General features: G+C 37.0%; 1 protein-coding gene and 1 non-coding gene across 2 annotated transcripts; one reads left to right on the top strand and one right to left on the bottom strand.

Annotated features, from left to right (window-relative positions):
- Positions 1-244: 244 nt before the first annotated feature.
- Positions 245-315, bottom strand: trnag-ccc (transfer RNA glycine (anticodon CCC)). Its single transcript has one exon. It is a non-coding gene; the product is annotated as a tRNA-Gly (tRNA).
- A 5,672-nt stretch (positions 316-5,987) lies between these two features.
- Positions 5,988-18,202, top strand: LOC107679387 (long-chain-fatty-acid--CoA ligase 3-like). Its single transcript, XM_016474904.1, has 14 exons — positions 5,988-7,232; positions 7,344-7,494; positions 8,341-8,541; positions 9,767-9,944; positions 11,140-11,249; positions 11,362-11,500; positions 12,710-12,862; positions 13,882-14,044; positions 14,157-14,329; positions 15,704-15,778; positions 15,906-16,097; positions 16,525-16,639; positions 16,739-16,896; positions 17,855-18,202. Exons 2-14 carry the CDS (start codon positions 7,345-7,347, stop codon positions 18,010-18,012), a joined length of 1,965 nt encoding a protein of 654 aa, XP_016330390.1. The 5' UTR covers positions 5,988-7,232; position 7,344; the 3' UTR covers positions 18,013-18,202.
- The last annotated feature ends 1,826 nt before the right edge of the window (positions 18,203-20,028 follow it).

Here is a 20,028-nt window from a genome sequence, read left to right as displayed (position 1 = left end):
GTGCTATAGGTGCTATAGGCTATAGGCTACTCCATCTAAAACCAACTAAAATAGTAAAAAATAGTCAAATTAATATGAAGGTTTTATGACTTTCAGGTAGTCAAAACATGGTATATGCCAATTTGTTCTTGTATAAATTCACTTTTCATACAGCAAAGCCGGTTTGCGCTAATGCAGACACAAGCTACTGAACGGATTTTTTTGTTGTTGTATAATTTGTCAATTACTCTACTTTAAAAAGTAGTGCGCCGCCCGGGAATCGAACCCGGGTCGCAAGAATGGGAATCTTGCATGATACCACTACACCAGCGGCGCCTGTATAATTTAAAAGGAAAAATCCCACCCTTCTCAAGTTACCTGAAACATAAAGAAAATCACATCCTTCCGTTCAAACCCTTACGCCTTCGTAATATTATTTAGGATACTTTTTCAATTTACATGAGGGGATATTTGAACCTGACATTCACAGAACCGTTAAATGGGAATCTGCTCTAGCGACATCGCTTAATGTGAATGACTCATTCTTCTGAGCCAGATCTTTTCAATCGTGGATTGAACCGATTCACAAAGCCAGTCTGGAAAATTCGTTGACTGAATCCGTTCTCGAGTGAACAACTCACTGATCCATTAAACCGAGAACCGTCACTTTCGGCCACGTCTGGTGAGAAGAAAACGATATATTATTCAGCCATGATATATAAATTAATTTTAGTATAACTTTTTTAGAGTACGCCACGCTGGGATGTCAGGTGACGTAATGAATAACTGAATCGCTTTTTTGAACCAGTTCTTTGAAATGAACTGTTCAAAAGAATCAATTCGCGGAAATGACTCGAACTTCTCCTCAATAGCCGCCTGCCAGCTGTTCGGGACGCTGCAGCACTGCTCTCACCGAGTCAACAAAAGAACCAATGACGCTGTCCATTCTTACACATCACCATTTCCCTCTACCGCTAAAGTTCACTTCACAAAGGCTCGATGGACCGCAAAATATAAATACATAAAACAAATATCAATGCAATTTTATATAAATAAAAGAAATCACCACCATGACCGCTGGTAACCCGAGCGTGATGTCACGCCAGCCTCCAACACGCGCCACCCGGCGTCAGCCAATGGGAGCACGGGGAAACCGGCCCCTGCCATGACAACGCTTCCTTCACTTCCGGGCTGAGAGCGACGGCCGGCGCGAGTCAGCGATCGCAATATACACCGACCCAGAAAAAAATAACAATCATCGCTCTGTATTTGCCGCGTCTAGCTCTTCTATAATACATTTTAAATAGGATGTTGTGAGTCTAACTGAATCAGCGGCGTCATCTTGGAAGAATAAGGTGAGTGTTTATTGTCTGTACGGGTCGTGTGGTGCAGATGCGCGCGGAGAACGTTGATTTACATGTGAAAGACACACATGCATATAGCAAAGCATCGTGCGTGTTATTACTCGGCTATGAAGAGGGTTTGCATGCTCTGAAACCTCGCAACCGGAGGATTGTAGGATATGGATGACATCGCATTAATCTCTTGATACTGATCATCATCTCTCAGGCCTCTTCTGCTCCCAGCCTGCAATGACCCACGCATTCATATACAAAATATTTTGTGCTTTTTAGCCATGATCATACACATCTCTCGTACTCCATACACCTGCATGCACACTAAGCACACAATCTCACATCAACAAACATGACATTTACACATTTCACACCCCATCAGCTTAGATTCTCTGTGTTATGGAAAGGCAGATGAGCATATTTTGTCATGAAGAAGATGTTTTGCTTAAATGAGGTCGCAGATGAGTGTGCTGGTGGCATGGGACTGCAGTTTGTTGTGGGTGATAGGGAAGATAGTGGGTTGACATGCTTTGAGATAATCCTGCTGGATTATGTGCTATCAGTTGAAGGCCAGCACTAAGAATAAGTATCTGCAAATGCAGTGTGTTTGAATGGTGACCATGCAGGTTAGGCACTAGATGACTGGACTTGAACTTGAAATTGTATGATAATGAGAAGGTTTCTTATGATAAGGCTTTAGCGGGCTAGACTTATGTATGTATGTTAATAGGAACATACATTTATTGACATTTTTCATCCATATGCATAGCATATTCATGTTATAAACACACCAATCATTGTCATTTCTTCAAGAGTAGCCTCCATCTATTCTTTTAGTTGCATCAAATCTTTGATACTCAACCGTGTTCTTCTGTGTCTTGACATTCTAATGAAGTCCAAAACACACTGGTGCTTAATAACGGCTCACAATCCACGATATTGCCACAATTGAAATGGATGCTTCAACCAGAAATGTAAAGGTTACTATTTAAGATGATTTTCTTTTCCATGCAATGAAAGTCAGTAAGTAAACACTGGTTGTCAAACTACCCCAAAACACAATTAAGTGTATATGAATGATGTGAGAGAGTGAATGGTGACAGTATTTTTGGGTGAACCATTAAGGAATAGTTCATCCACAAATATGAAAATTCTGTCATTTACTCACCCTCATGTTGTTCCAAACCCATAAGACTTTGGTGAATTAAGATATTTTTAATGAAACCTAAGAGCTTTCTTTCCCTCAATGGAAAGTCGAGGCACCAAAACATAAAAGATCCAAAAAGGTTATAAAGGCACCGTAAAACAAATCCATATGAACTGAGCATATGGTTTAATCCAAGTCTTGGGAAGCGATGTAATTGCTTTGTATGATAAACAGATTTAATTTAGGCTTTTATTTACATTCACATTTAGTCATTCAACAGATGCTTTTATCCAAAGCGACTTACAAATGAGGACAATAGAAGCACTCAAAACCAGCAAAAGGGCAATAATATGTAAGTGCTGTGAAGTCTCGGTTAGCCTAACGCAGTACACGTAGCAAGTTTTATTTTTAATAATAAATAAAAAGAAAACAAGTAGATAGAATAGAAAAAGAATAGGGAATGCTAGTGTTAGAGGGCCTTTTTTTTAATAAAACAAGTCGGCTCGTTTTTACAATGCCTTTATAACCTTTCTGGTTATAAAGAGAAATAAAGAATTTAAAAACTCTCAATTTGTGTGTTTGAATATTAATCAAAGTCTTGAGGGTTTGTGGTGACAAGAGGGTTCATTTTTTGGGAAAACTATCCCTGTAACGCTATAAATCATCATAAGCAAGATGCATTTAATGACATTTATTTCAGAAACACATTACAAGCAGAAAAAGATGCACCAAGCATGATTACAAAGAGATTTCAGTGTGATCTTCAGGTTTGTAGAGCGCGGAATGATGGTTTATGCTGCCACTGGAAACACGATTTACATACTTAAAATGCATCATAGATTGTGAGTGTTCGAGTATTCAGCAGTTCTTGAGTGTGAATTGATTTGCTCCTTCCCTATGGGCTGGATTCTTCATGATTGTCCCGGTACAGGAGTGCATGACTAATGTCCTCTATTCTCACACCCTGAGCACGAGGTGATGGACCAGCCGAACAGGTCCGAACACACCCTGGTTCTTCAAGTGGTGTATAAAGGGGATTATGGGTAATGAATGATGGGGCTCTGATTAGAATTCCTGGTAGGTGTGTCTGGAAGATATTCCTGTTCCTTCACTTCTGCAACCGTTGTCTGTGTTTTTGTGCGGGGGAGTTTGATCACAAGAGGAAAAAGGAAGAGAACACTTTCCAAAAACGTTTTGTTTTCACTTTAAGCCTCTGTTGTTAGTAGTTAAGTCCCCTTTACTGGTTCCTCCTCTCCGTGTTAAAGATGGCACATTTGTCACTGGCCTTTAGTGTGCTCAGTTATTCACACACAAAACATGTTGGTTCTTGCCTGTGTGAAACTCAACATCACAATGCTAGGCTGTTGAGTGGTCACCAGGGTGTTGCTATTTGGTATGCTCTGTGTTGTGGCAGACAGTGCAGGTGAGTTTGGATCAGGTTGCTCAGGAGAGATGATATTTAATACCTGAGTTTGGCTGAAGATCTTCACTACACTGACTGCTTCTCAGATGACCATCTAATAACTAACTACTGTGCCTCATTCAGACGCACTAGTCCATCACCAGTATTGGGCCTTATGAAATATGGATTGAAACCATTTAGAGTGAATGTACAGAGGATGATTACACATTTGTTAAACATATTTCAATGGTAGAAGTGGTTTGGCGTCACCTGGTTATGCCCATCCAGCATTTTGGAGTTGTAAATGTGGATTTAAGCTAAATATTTTGATGCATAAAAATACATTTTAGAATTTCTACACATCTATAAGGAGTCATTGGTTGCTAAATGATAACTGCTATTTTTATTCGGGTTTAGTGTCCACTACCCAATTAATTTTTGGGACCTCTGTATTTTTATATTGTACATGTTTAAGTTCTGAATTGGCCATTTTCCACCCTTTACTTACTCTGTCTACACGAGATATGTCTGGCACGGCAAATCACAACCTGTCAAAATGAAATCCCTCCCATTATAGTAAGCAATTATAATAATAAACAACTATACAGCTAGTATACAGCTATACTATACTTTGCTATTTTTAAAGTTCAGGATGCCCTCTTCAACCACTTCCTTTCCATCTGGAAATGATTTTGTTTAGAAATATTGCTTTTTTATGAATTGATAGCTATGTTTACCCCCCTATATTGGGGAAGTTGTGGCCTAATGGTTAGAGAGTCGGACTCGTAACCCAAGGTTGTGGGTTCGAGTCTCATACCGGCAGGGATTGTAGGTGGGGGGAGTGAATGTAGCTCTCTTCCACCTTCAGTACCACGACAGGTGCCCTTGAGCAAGGCACCGAACCCCCAACTGCTCCCCGGGCGCCGCAGCAAAAAATGGCTGCTCCAGGTGTGTGTTCACGGTGTATGTGTTTTCACTGCTGTGTGTGTGCACTTTGGATGGGATAAATGCAGAGCACTAATTCCGAGTATGGGTCACCATACTTGGCCACATGTCACGTCACTTCTATATATTTCACTATTGACTGATAAGTCATAGTGAGAATGAATGTTATGTTTCAAGTTTCTGGCCTACCAATTGAAATCATAATTTTGTAATTTCATAATAATACTACTGTTCCAAAGTTTGGGGTCAGTAAAATGTTTTTAAAATAATTAATACTTTAATTCAGCAAGGACACATTAAATTGATCAAAAATGACAGGGAAAAGACATTTGTAATGTTACTAAACATCATGTAATGTTACTCATTTTTAAAAATAAATGCTGTTCTTCAAACTTTCTGTTTGAATTCTAAATTCTAAAAAAAATAAGAAATGGATGCTTTGGATCCATGGAAAATAAGATGGATACTTTTTTTATGATTGACTAACCTCATTCTGTATATTTCACATGGTTGTCCATCAGAATATTTGTTGATAAGTGAATAGGCCTTTACATAGTGGTCAAACTCCTCATATGTGCTAATGCTTATGACACAACTGATTTCTGAACAACCTAGTTTTTGCAGCTTAGTTTCTATAAATGGTCTGTGTGGACTTGGGAGAGAGTTGTGAACGTTAGAGTCATGTCTTCATAATACACGTCTCTTTAGTTTGTGACATTCCTCTGACCGGAAAAGGTTTTCACGTCCATATGCAACTGGTCTCCAGGCGAATATGTCTGGGATTTTTTTGGGAGTCAGGGAATGTGCTATCTGTTATTGCTGCTCCATACTCAACCCTTTCACACAGCTTGAGGCCAACGACTTTACCATATGATGTTTATCACAGCAGCATTCTGCTTGCAATCCACTATCCACAAGTAGTTTAAGAAGTATTTTTCCTCACATAGAGGAATGTGAAAGAGTTTGTGTTGCAATATTGGAATTTCAGTAAGATAGTTCACCCAAAAATCATTAACTCACCCTCATGTTGTTGTAAACCTATATGACTTTTCTTCTGTGGAACATAAAAGAAGATTACGATACAATAAAAGTCAATGGGCTCAAATGTTGTCAGCTTCCCAACATTCTTCTAAATACCTTCTTTTGAGCTCATTTTTCTGTTTTTCAAATGTTCATGTAATCATTTCAGGGTCTCATTTGCTATCATTAAGTTGTATTATATATCGTATATTGGCATTTTATAGACCACCCTGCTTTCTAGAAATGCAAAGTGACCTGACCTGATAAACTTCTGACTGCCTCCAAACCTCTGTTGTGATGGAGTCTACAATTGAAGATTCAAGGAGAGCGCGTTTCTGCTGGGTAGATGATATTTGAGAATGTCTATATCCTGGATTTTCATTTTGACCTTCCTCTAAAGTATCAAAATCAAAGAAAAAAAGTCTGCAGCTTGTATTTTTTTCCCAAGAAAATGGGAAAAGGGTTGTTTCCTTCTTTGCTTTTTCTTGTACAAGAGTGTTGTGTTTATCTGTAAAACGTGCATCTTCCCAGAGGGGTTTAGGGGGGTTGCACTTGAGAATTATTGACCTATTTCCAACATTTAAGTTCAACACTGCTTATTCTATCATATGGGCCACTGGTATATCAGGTCAGTCTTTATTTTGGGATATCAGAAATTGGCCAAATATCCCTGTTTGTATTTCATGTTCTGGATATGCTCGTCCACCCCCCATCTCTCCCCTCCTCAACACACACATGTATTCATAAGCATATCCTCCTCTCAAACAGAACACTGTTTTAGTGTGAGCTTCATCCTTCCAGAGCAACAAAGCCTGTCTTGTTTGTCGTCTGAGCTCACGGCGTTCACTGTCTGCCAGCCATGCCCAGTTAAATCACAATGACCCTGTCAGAGACGGGTAGCGTAAGTTTGAGTCTAGATAGCATCATTTCCTAAACCTAAATCGGTCCGTGTTATTTCAACAACTGTTTTTAACAACAAAATTACTGGTAAAAACTACATTACCCATGATTCTGCAAAAAAAAAAAAATTCCACCAATGAGGGAACTGAAATGAGCAAATCACACCAAAGAACTCTTTAGCGCCCACTCACTCCCATGAAGCACAGTGAATGGTGTGAACACTCTTTGCTGCTTGTATTCCCCCACAGCTCATCCTTATTCCCAGGAGGCTTTGCACACCGTCATAGCAGGAAGCAAGAGTGGGAAAAAGAAATGGAACAGGAAGTTGCCCTCTTAGCCAGCAGGTTTGACAAAAGGCAGTAGTACGGCCAACAAGTACCATCTAGACCTTAAAACACTTCAAGAACGCAGAAGAACTCTGTAAGACCTTCAGAAGAAGAGGAATACTATCACATACTTGGAGGAAAGTAAAGAACAGCACAAAGTGAGTGGAGGACAATAGTCCAAGCTAAAGCTAGTGTGGTTCTGAGGGCAGTAAATCACTACCTTCTCTTTCTTTCTGTCTTCTCATCCTCCGATCTCTCGTTCCTCTCAGGATGAAGTTGAAGGAGGACATGTCTCCTCTCCTGCTGCAGGTCTTTCGATCAGTCGTCTGGGTTTATTCCGTCATCACGTTCCTGCCCTGGTACCTGCTCTCCGGAGCCAGCGAGAGGCAGGCCTGTGCTAAACGGGTCAAAGCGCGCTCTGTGAGTACAACAGTAGGAGTAATAGGCCCTAAACATTCATTCAGAACAGATTCATTTGACATACACTACTGTTCAAACGTTTGGGGTCAGTATGATTTTTTTAAAGAAGTCTCTGACTGCATTAAAGACTGCATTTATTTGATAATAAATAAAGTAAAATTGTGAAATATTATTACAATTTAAAACAACTGTTTTCTATTGTAATATATTTTAAAATGTATTTTTTTCATGTGACGCAAAGCTGAATTTTCAGCATCATTACTCCAGTCTTCAGTGTCACATGATCCTTCAGAAATCATTCTAATATGCTGATTTGCTGCTCAAGAAACATTTATTATTGTCAATGTTGAAAACAGTTGTGCTGCTTAATGTTTTTATGGAAACCACATTTTTTCACCACATAGTCCTAGAGAACAGCGTTTGTTTGAAGTACAAATATTTTGTAACAAATGTCTTTACTGCCACTTTTCAATTTAATGCACCATTACTTAATATAAAAGTAATATTTTAATAGAAAAAAAAAAATTGAACTGACCCCAAACTTTTTAACAGTAGAGCACATAATACATGCAAAATATGATAATTCAACTGCGATTTTCATAGTTTATTTTAGATTAATGGAGGGATTTGAGTCACGTTCATTACTGATCAACATCACTTAATAAAATTGCTGGTTAAAAAAACCATTGAGAGAAACAAATGTGATCAATCAGGTCACAAGTATGTTTGGATTTGGACTATTTCCCATCTTGCAATAGTGTTCCCTGACACATTTTTTCACCCTGTGCTTGTCACACATGTCCAGATCGTTCCCCATGACCTCATTCTGATCTCCTGTCCCGTCAGGTAAGCGGGAGTCCGGCAGGGTCATACCGGGCCGTGAACAGCCAGCAGAAATTGGTGTCCCTGCTGCATGAGGGTGTGGATACTTTGGATAAAGTATTTGAATACGCTGTAGTACACTTCCCTCAACGAGACTGCCTGGGCACTAGAGAGCTGCTGAGCGAGGAGGATGAGATACAGCCTAACGGCAAGGTCTTTAAAAAGGTGAGACACACACACACACACACACACACACACACAGACTCGTATTGTAACATACTCTCAAGGGCTTTGGAACTTTGTTCACACTGCAAGTGATACTGATTTATTGAATCCAGTCTGCAAATCTAAAAAGTGTTTTCAAATTGCAGTATATCCACATTAGTTGCTATATTATGTCAATGTCAAGAGACTTTCTTCTTAAATTACATAAAAAAGCAAGCTGTCAGTGGCTGTTTACATGCACAATTTTTGTTTCAGTCGGACTGAATTAATTCTGATTGATGAATCTGAATGTAGTGTTTACATGAACGCTAAATAAAGTGATCCAATGAAGTGTGCGTTTATGTCACAAGCTTCAAATCGGAATTGATTTTTTTGTGCACACTGCACAAACATAGAGAGTTTCCCACTGTGCGCATAATAACCATTTTCCTACACTGTTTCTTTATTTGCTTTAAACAGCAGAATTAATATTTATAATTTGATGACAATGAGCGTAGCTGCATTTATTTGATCAAAAATACTGTAATAATGAGAAATATTATGACAATTTAAAACAACTGTTTTCTGTTTTAATATATTTTAAAATATATAATTTATTCCTGTGATGCAAAGCTGAATTTTCAGCATCATTACTACAGTCTTCAGTGTCACATGATCCTTCAGAAATCATTCTAATATGCTGATTTGCAGCTCAAAAAACATTTCTTATTAACATGAATGAGTGCTGCTTAATTTTTGTGGAAACTAATATTTTTTTCAGGATTTTTTTTTTTTAAGTTATAAATGTATTTACTGTCACTTTTGACCAATTTAATGCGTCCTTAGTGGAAAAATTTATTAATTAATTTATTTTTCTTATCACCCCAAACCTTTAAACATTGTGTATGCCTAAAAACAGATTTAGGCTTTTTTATTGTTTAAAAAGACCCTTTTTTATACCCTCAGAAATGGTTTAAAACATATTTTTCTAAACGCATACTTAAACAATATTCAAGTATATATCGAGTCTGTCTAAGGCTAAGGGGCCAGATCCAGAGAGAACTCACTCACAAACTCTCTTGAACTTTCTTGAAAGTTCAGTGGCCGTCTCTCTGTAAACTGTTTTTATCTCTGGCCTGTTGTTGTCCAGAACTGTTTACATGAAACTGAAAAGAAGTTGCATGCTTATGTGAAAGCCGCTAGGAGTTTAAATACAATGCAGCTCTGCCTCTGTCTTTCTCTCTAGGTGATTCTGGGCGATTATAACTGGTTGTCGTATGAAGACACTTTCCATCTGTCTCAGAGGTTTGGTAGCGGGTTGGCTGCACTGGGCCAGAAGCCTCTTTGTAACATCGCCATTTTCTGCGAGACTCGTGCAGAATGGATCATAGCGGCGCAGGCTTGCTTCATGTACAACTTCCCCTGTGAGCAATTAAATCACAAACACAGAGTATTGTCTGCTGCATTATGCTGACTAGGAGAAAATGCCAGGCCAAAAATAGCAGCACTGCTGTAGTACTAGATGAAAGACTACATCACACTGAAGAATTGAGAACTGTTCGATTCAAGCACACACACATGCATGCTGCAGGAAATCTGATTCACAACGTCTCTGGTTTCATCACAGTTCACATGTTAACAGTGAATTTGAATTAGTGCATCTCACTATGATGTGTATCTATAATTTAAAAGATGAATATAGTATGCCAAAGGTATCTGGATAGTTTTTTTGTTTTGTTTATTGTCCGTCTGTGATCTGTGCATGCTTTTTTAGACTGATATTACCCTCTTGGGAATTACAGAAGAGAAGGTGAACAACAGTAATTTTACTGTTACTGAAAATAAAGTGATTATTATTGTTATTATCAAATACTTGGCTTTTTATTTTACAGTGTAATTTGATTGAATTTGTAGTATATTTCTTTCTTTCTTTTATTGATCTTAATTTTAACATTTAAATAATAATAAAAAATATTATTAATCATTTATTTTTATTATATAGTCATATTAAATTAATACTCTTACTGTACATATTGAAACTTTATTTATTATTAAATACTTTTTATTTTACAATACAAATATAAAGAAATAGCAATATATGTATTTATATGTTTTTTAATTGAAATCATAATAATAATAATAACTTATTATTATTATTATTTAAAGAATTCAGGGTTTCTTGATGTTATTAAATACTCAGCTTTTTATTTTACAGTTCAATTTTATTGAAATAGTAATTGTTTATTGATTTGTTTAGGTTTTAACATTTAAATAAAATAATAATAATATATCATTATTATTATTGTCATTATTATTATTAAATTATCTACTTTATTTTACAGTACAGTTTAATTGAAATAGTAATATTTTTATTGATTTGTTTTTATTTAAATGAAAAATATTTATAATATTATTATTATTACACTGTTATTCATTATATGAATACTGCCTTACTGCATATTCAAACTATAGCCTTTAGTGAAGTACATACCTTATGTAGAAATATGAACATTTGTGTGTAGCCTCTGCCTCTGTCTCTTACTCTCTCTGTCACTCTTTGATATTTAAAGGCACAGTTATAAATCAAAATCTAAATGATTTTCTTTCTCTTGGTCTCAGTGGTGACTCTATACTCTACATTGGGAGGAGCAGCTATAGCTCATGGGCTAAATGAGACTGAGGTTACACACATCATCACGAGCAAAGACCTGCTGCAGAGCCGCCTCAAGGTGAAAACACCACACACTCCATATATACCGTATAAGACGTATGACACGCCAGTGGGCTCATCAACGATCAAGAGCTGCTGTCACTCATGCTCTCAATCACACTCTCTCTCAGGCCATTCTGATGGATGTGCCCAGACTGAAGCACATTATAGTGGTTGATAAGAAGCCCAAGAGTTTGCCTGATCTCCCCAGAGGCATCATGGTTCACAACGTGGCTGCTGTGCAAGAACTGGGAGCCAAACCTGAAAATAGTAAGTCTCAAGTGGCATGCTACTTTGTTTGAAATGTTTATATGCATACTGTTATATTTGCATGATGCATATGGTTTCACATACTACTTTTAGTTTATAGCATATACCAAACAGTCCAAACATAGCCTCGGGTTCCCAAAAACAGATGGGCTCTTGCTTGTTGACGATAAAAACAGCATCTTTTGTTATGTTTTGAAGTGTACTAACACAATAATGACCGAAAGAGCTGTAAACATAGTTTGTTGGGAAAGAAAGACAGCAGGATCTTCTAAGACTTTTGAGGGCATGCGGACTGGTGTTGAGAGCCCACACGCTCAGCCTTTGTGTCAGATAAGAGCAAGTGTTCAGAAAAGCCCTTTGGAGATAAGAGAGGGAGATGTTATCATTATTAGTGCAGGGTTTCTCTGTTCAAAAAGACTGAGATAAGAGGTTTAGACATTTCACTGGAGCATTAGACCTTTGTCTAATGAGCAATGCTGAACTCATACGTCATCAGCCCGGAGCTGCTTCCGGTTACAACAGTGAGCGCAAGCTACATTAAAGTGATTATTACGTTTTGAATATGGATATTTTTCTTACAAAAACGCATCGATTCGCTACAGGAGGCCTTTGTTCACCCCCCGTGTGAGCCGTGTGAGACACTTTTTTTTATGGATGGGCGCTTTTTATTTAACTTCTTTTGGACTGATGCATGCAACACCCGCTGAGTGGCATTAAACAGCTTGAAAGATCAAAGACAATTTTTAATATAACTCCGACTGGATTCGTCTGAAAGAAGAAAGTCATATACACCTAGGATGACTTGAGGGTGAGTAATTTATGGGCTAATTTTCATTTTTGGGTGAACGAACCCTTTAATTGTTAATATTAACAATATGTTAAATATTAATTCATATTTATTTATTTTAATTGATGTGATTTTAAACATAAATTATTTTTAATAATTCAACAAAGATGAAGGATTTCACAGCTTTTTGTTTATTACTGGTGCCGGTGGTTTAATTTACATTAGCCTGGGCAGATTTATGACATTTATTTTGGATTAAAAGGTTCATGCAGTGCAAAAAATCTTGGCAAAGTTGTCTATTAAAAAAAGTTTGTTTTTCCTCCTTCAAAATAGTTATTTTAGAGCACTTCTGTCTGGAACGGCACAACAACATGGCTGCCTGCCACTAATGAAGGGCTGTGAATGTGTGTTTCTCTGTGCAGTAATGGTGTCCCGCAGACAGCCTGTCCCGTCTGATATCGCAGTGATCATGTACACCAGCGGCTCTACAGGCATTCCTAAAGGAGTCATGATCTCCCATAGCAACATCATCGCTGGCATCACTGGCATGGCTGAACGCATTCCTAACCTGAAGTAAGTTTCTCTGACACACGCTCCTCTCTCACTGTCTGCATTCATCGGTCTCTCTATCACTCTATCTGTCTCTCTTTTTTCATATTTTCCAGCATGATTCTGTCTATCCATGGATTTTTAGTTGTTAAATAGCTAATCTCCATTAATCTCCATTTTTTTATTGGCAGTACTTCATTTTATGGCTGAATAATAAATTAGCATGTACTACTAATTAAGGTTTTAAAGCAGAATGCTGGTCACGGCAATATATGGAAGTCCGTTTCCTCCACTGAATAAAAAATTAAAAAAAGGTAATTGCAACTTTTTATACATTTTGACTTTTTTTCCTCAATTTTTTTTTTCTCAGAATTGTGATTTGTAAACTCACAATTTTAAGTTATAGTCAAAATTGCAAGATATAAACTCGCAATTCTGAGGAAAAAAAGTCACAATTGCAGGATATAAACTCGCAATTTTGAGAAAAACATCACAATTGCAAGATAAAAACTCGCAATTCTGAGAAAAAAGTCAGAATTGTGAGTTTATATCTCGGAATTCTGACCTTCTCAGAATTGCGAATTTAAATCTTGCAATTGTGACTTTTTTCTCAAAATTGCGAGTTTATATCTTGCAATTGTGACTTTTTTCTTGCAATTGCGATTTTATATCACACAGTACTGACTTTATAACTCGAAACGGAGAGTTTATATCTCACAATTCTGAGAAAAAAAGTCAGAAACTTTGCATCACACAATGGTGAGAAAAAAGTCAGAATTGTGAGAAAAATTCGCAATTACCTTTACCTTTATTCAGTGGCGGAAATGGGCTTCTATAGCAATATTAATTGTTAATCAAAAAATAAGTTACCTAGGAAGCAAACCTGTTTGAGGTTTTTGTTTGTTTTTTTTGAAAGAAATGTCTATAAGAATGTGATGACTAAAGTTGAAGAGATGAGCAGTGTGCAGAAAACTCTCTTTGTTCTGGCGTACAACTACAAGATGGAGCAGATCTCCAAAGGATACAGCACGCCACTCTGTGACAGGTATAATGAATGCTGCTTATAATATTAGCAAAATGATTATCTATAAGAATGTGATGACTAAAGTTGAAGAGATGAGCAGTGTGCAGAAAACTCTCTTTGTTCTGGCATACAACTACAAGATGGAGCAGATCTCCAAAGGATACAGCACGCCACTCTGTGACAGGTATAATGAACGCTGCTTATAATATTAGCAAAATGATTTCATCTAAAACTCCGTTCTGCCGTTCTGTTTTCTCTGTTATAACTCTAATGTATAATTGCATCTTGTTCTGCAGGCTTGTGTTCAAGAAGGTTCGCTCGTTGCTGGGCGGTAGCATGCGTGTACTGTTGTCTGGCGGAGCTCCTTTATCTGCAGCTACTCAGCGTTTTATGAATATCTGCTTCTGCTGTCCTGTGGGACAGGGTTACGGCCTGACAGAAACCTGCGGAGCCGGGACCATCAGCGATTGTAAGCCTGAGATTCACTGAGCCAGGCGGTTGGAGTGAACCTAGGAGCAGCATTTTATTATAAAATAAAACTAAAATGAAATGATTCAGTCTATCCTTGGATTTTGGATTTTTAGTTATTAAATAGCTAATCTCCATTCATCTCCATTGCTTTATTAGCAGTGCTTCATGACTGAATAATAAATGTCATAAATGCCCAAGTTAATTTATCCATGAACCTGACTTTATGGTAATGTACACCAGTGTTTAAAGGTGCTTTTCTTTTGTTTCGTTTTTTTTTTTAAAGAAATTGAAAAAATATTAAGTAGCACAAATATTTTCAGCAAGAATGATTTCTGAGGATCATGTGACACTGGAGTAATGGCTGTTGAAAATTAAGCTTTGCATCACAGGAAACTACATTTTAAAATATATTGAAATAGAAAGTAGTTATTGTAAATTGTAATAATATTTCACTGTATTACTTTTTTTTTTTCTACAAGACCAGTGCTTTTATTGTAAAATAAAATTAAAACTATCTTTTCAGTTATAGAAATAAGGCTGAAAAATATAACATTAAATATTTAAAATATAAAAATATTTGATGAAAAAACAACTAAAATAATTTAGTAGTAATAGTACTAAAAACTGAAATTAAAAAAAAAAAAAGCCAAAGAGAAATATTGAATAACTAATTAAAATGACAAGAACATAACATTTACTAAAACTTAAAACAAACATTTTAAATTGAAAATATAAAAATAAAATGCAATTCAAGCTATTAATAAAAACTATAGTTGTATATAAATAATACTAACGCTGGTTAGGACTCATGACTAAAAGTACAGTATGTTACTTGTCCAGGAATGTGCAGGAAAGTCAATTATGTGAGTTCTAGAATTAAAAGGTACTTTTAATCAGGTCAGTACTTCAAATTGAGGGTGTGTATTCTAGTATATAATTAGTTTTTAATAATTTAGTACATTTAATATTTTTTTACATATGTCATTATCATGTTCTGCTCTGAAATATTTCTTTGGCTAGAAATTGCTCTTTGAGTGCAGTCTTTTTAAAATAATTTTTAAATCCTTATCCAGCAATCACAAACGACTAGGGAAAAGTAATGGGAATTTATGGGTCAACAGGTATGGGGACCTTGGGATTAATATATATCAAATCAGTGATGAGAGGTCTTGAATAAAACCTGGGATAATATGCTGGGTTAATCCGAAAATTCATGCGATTACTGCAGTAATAATAGGAAATGGAGGGGAAAATACAGTTAGAATTTAAAGAAAATTATAAAAACCACACCTTCAAATCAAGTGACATTAAATGAATGCTTCTGAATAAATGAATGTGTTAAATTGCGCTAATACTGTGTATGTTTGTCTAGTGGCTGATTACAGCACTGGACGTGTTGGAGCTCCTCTGGTGTGTTCAGAGATCATGCTAAAGGACTGGGTGGAAGGCGAGTTCAGCTTTTTTACTATCAACAATTATGTTGATGTTCATTGGCTGCTATTGGTTTTTCATTTTTAAAGTATGATGAGAATTTAAATATTAAATAATGTCCTTTTTTTTTTTTTTGGCCATAGGTGGCTATTTCAGCACAGATAAACCAAACCCACGAGGAGAGATTCTGATTGGTGGTCCCAACGTCACCATGGGTTACTATAAAAATGAGCAGAAGAACCGAGAGGATTTCTTTGTGGATGTGAACGGCCAGCGCTGGTTCTGCACCGGGGATATCGGAGAATTTCACTCTGATGGCTGCCTCAAGATTATCGGTGTGGAGAGACACCGATACACACAAACGTTAACAAAATATCAGAGCTATCTAAAAGGATACTTCACCCAAAAATGAAAATTCTGTCGTCATTTCCGCAGCCTCCACTTGTTCCAAACCTGTATGAGTTTCTTTCTTCTGTTGAACACAAAAGAAGAAATTTTTAACCAAAAAGTTGACGGTAGTCATTGACTTCAATAGTATTTTTTTCCATACTGTGGAAGTCAATGGCTGCCATGAGTTGTTACATACAGGTTTGGAACTACTTGATGGTGATTAAATGATGACACGATTGTATCTATTCACGAACAGCTTGTAACACTCCAAAGAGAAAGGAAAACTTGAAATCGCATCATATGACCCTTTTAAGTGTTATCATAGTCATTTCTATCTAAGTTCCTCTAACTGGTTGTGGCATGTGTGTGTAGATCGTAAGAAGGACCTGGTGAAGTTACAGGCTGGTGAATATGTGTCTTTGGGCAAAGTGGAGGCTGTGCTCAAAAACTGCCCACTCATTGACAACATCTGCGCTTATGCCAACAGGTGAGTGCAAATACACACGGGCACACAAGAAACATGCATTCATAAATGTTGTATTGTGTTTTAGCTGAGATGTATAAATCTTTCCTTCTCTTTACACAGTGAGGAGTCTTATGTGATTGGGTTTGTGGTGCCCAATCAGAAACAGTTAACTGCCCTTGCAGAGCAGAAGGGCATCAGAGGATCATGGGAAGAGATCTGCAACCATGCAGAGATGGAGAAAGAGGTTCTATGTATCATCACAGACGCGGCTATAACAGGTCTGTCAACAGAGGGCAAACTAACAATTGTCTCCGTTTTTTTTTTATGAGTTGGAATTTATAATTGGCCACAGCTTTTATGGATGCTGAATTGGATTGATGGGAAGATTTCTGAATTGCAGTGCCAATGCCAAACTTGTTTACTGTATCACTGTTTTGCATCTTTTTACTTAGTAAAAAGTAACCATACTGGATGTTTACTTACCATCTGAAAATCTGACGATATGTAGATTTTTACAATACATCTTACAATATAAATCTTAGAATAACTAGAATTTTTGAAAGAAATTAAAACTTTTATTCAGCAAGAATGCATTAAATTGATCAAGTTGATTCGATTTCAAATAAATCCTGTTATTTTGAACTTCAAAAATATTGAAAAATGTATCAAGGTTTCCACAAAAAAAATATTATGTAAAACAACTGTTTTCAACATGGATAATAATCAGAAATGTTTCTTGACCAGCAAATCAGTATCTTAGAATGATTTCTGAAGGATCATGTGACGCTGAAGACTGGAGTAATGATGCTGAAAATTCAGCTTTGCCATCACAGGAATAAATTACACTTTAAAATATATTACAATAGAAAAGAGTTATTTTAAATTGTAATAATATTTCACAATATTACGGTTTTTACTGTATTTTTAATCAAATAAATGCGGTCTTGGTGAGCTTAAGAGACCTCTCAAAACTGTCCTCTCTTTCTCAAGTATTGTTGGAAAGTCTAATTCATTTGGATGAATTGGCTTGTTTAGGCAGTTCATTTCACTGATACAGTTCCAATAAAAATTCATTCACTTTAAATGTAACTCAAAACCTTTGGCAAAAGACCATGCACAGCATTTTACCTAATCTTTTTAAAGCTTCTTGCTATATATACTTGTAGCTTAGCGAGCTACAGTTCCCAAAACCATAAGGCTCTGAATGTTAAATACAATCTCTGTTTTGATTCACAGGTAAACTGGAACGCTTTGAGATCCCAAAGAAAATCCGTCTGAGCGCCGAACCCTGGACGCCCGAGACAGGCCTGGTTACTGACGCCTTCAAACTCAAACGCAAGGAACTAAAAACGCACTATCAGGACGATATCGAGAGGATGTACGGCGGCAAGTGAATGAAGCCAGGCGGTGTTATGTGGTGGTGGGGAGGGAGGGGGTTTTAGGACACACCATATACCACAATGCCTATATACGAAAAAAACCATCCCACAATTCTCTGCCTTCCTGCTCCATGTGATGCTCTGCAATCAAAACAGGGACACACTTGAATTTTCGTTCAGTTATGGTTTGATGAGAGGGAAAGGAACGACAGCAAATGCCACCTGCTGCAGCAGGTACTAAATAACACACTTTTTTTTCTCAGATGATTCACGAGAGTGAATCCTGAAAGACAGAAAACACAACCTACAGACTGTGAGACTTTTGGACCCCACCCACTTGCTTCTCTCTCATTGGCTCTTTTTGATAGGCACGCCCCCTCACCCCACCCTCACATTGTTCTGCAGGCAGATTGATGCGCTTGATGATTCCACCCTACTGCGAAGCGGTCACACTGAATTCTCATCAAGAGTCTATGCAGGGAAACGTTTTGTAATTTGGCTGTATTTTTTTGTTGCTTATTTCTTTCGTTCGGACCTTTGTTTTTTCAGAGACTTGTTTTGGTCTGAAACAGCTGCCAGATTTGGATATGTATGGAATGCTTCTCTAACTGTTACAATGTTACTTTTTCTGGAACTTTGGCGTTTGTACTTGACATTTTGTTACTTTGAACTTCGGCTTCTGTTGTTTACCTGTATCCAAAGGCTGTTTCTGTTGCCCTGAGTGAAATGAACAATGTATTTCAGGTACTAGTGCACACTGAGGACTGTGTACCTAGAAAGAAACCAGAAAAGCCTAACAATCCAGACCAATAGAGACAATCCGTGTATCATTCGATCATTCGTTTTTTTATTTAATATTGAAAGTAGAAAAATGAGAAAACGGTTCCTTTTTCGTTTTTTTGTTTTTTTCCGAAAAACGAGAATTCAGCTTAAATTTTCGTTTTTCGTTCATGGGTGGAAAATTTAATAAACAGCTTGAATATTCGATTTCTACTTGTGGAATTAAACGCCCCTTTCTGCTGCTACTTTCAATATTAAATCAAAAAACGAATGATCGAATGATACACGGATTAGAGACCAGTATTGCACCAGATATCTGTTCTAATGTAACAAAAGCAGTTGTAATTCTGCACCAAAGCTGTTACGGAGAGAAGTCTTAAGCCAGAGACGTGCTCTAATACTACAGAATGCTTCTACTGATGTTGCAGAAAGTTTTTTGGTTTTTTTTTGTCAGGGCAACTTTAACAATAATCCTATTTCACAGACAGGCTCCAAATTGTGCATTTCTATGTCAGCGAGTTGGCGTCAGGTCTGCATCTGAAAGATTCACTCCTCGTTCCTCTCTGCTCTCCCACATTCCTTTACTCGCATCTACAGGGTTTGCCTAAGAATCATATGGGATGTATTACTCCATACTTACAGTGTATATTTCTTTGAGCACTGTTTTTGTCTGAATTTGTTAAGCCTTTAAACTTATTCCTTTCTAAAATGTCTTGTGATCATATTATGTCAGCCACTGTGTTGCATGGATGTTTTGCAAGGGAGCCAAGTGTTGCCATGGAGTAGTTTGGGTACCTATAAATGGCCATTTTTTTATTATATTGTGATATTGTCATTGTAGGAAACGATTAGTGACTTCAACAAAGAGGAAAAGTATGAATTTGAATGTGCAATAGACTTATGTATTCTGAGATACAACAAATGATACGCACAGTCCGGTCCCAAGAGCATGAATGTCTCCAGCCTCTTCGATGTAACGGAAGAGACACATTTATTCTGCTTCAGACTGTGCAGATCACTTACATCATTCGACAACTGATGCATTATGATTCGCATTTGGCTTTGCATGATTCAGGAGTTGTAAACCAAACAAATAAGCTTCGAATAAGAACATATTGTATCGCGGACATTAATAAATGTGGCATTTGCAAAATCGGGGCAAATGTTTCTAAATCTGTACATTTATTCATTATTTATGTGAAAAATGTAGATTTTTCAGCACTTAACATTTTCAAGACGAAAAGGTCAGAA

Source organism: Sinocyclocheilus anshuiensis, unplaced genomic scaffold, assembly GCF_001515605.1.
Source record: "Sinocyclocheilus anshuiensis isolate Anshui unplaced genomic scaffold, SAMN03320099.WGS_v1.1 scaffold2206, whole genome shotgun sequence".
NCBI lineage: Eukaryota > Metazoa > Chordata > Actinopteri > Cypriniformes > Cyprinidae > Sinocyclocheilus > Sinocyclocheilus anshuiensis.
Note: the sequence above shows the minus strand (reverse complement) of the source record. Positions and strands in the feature narration are given on the sequence as shown.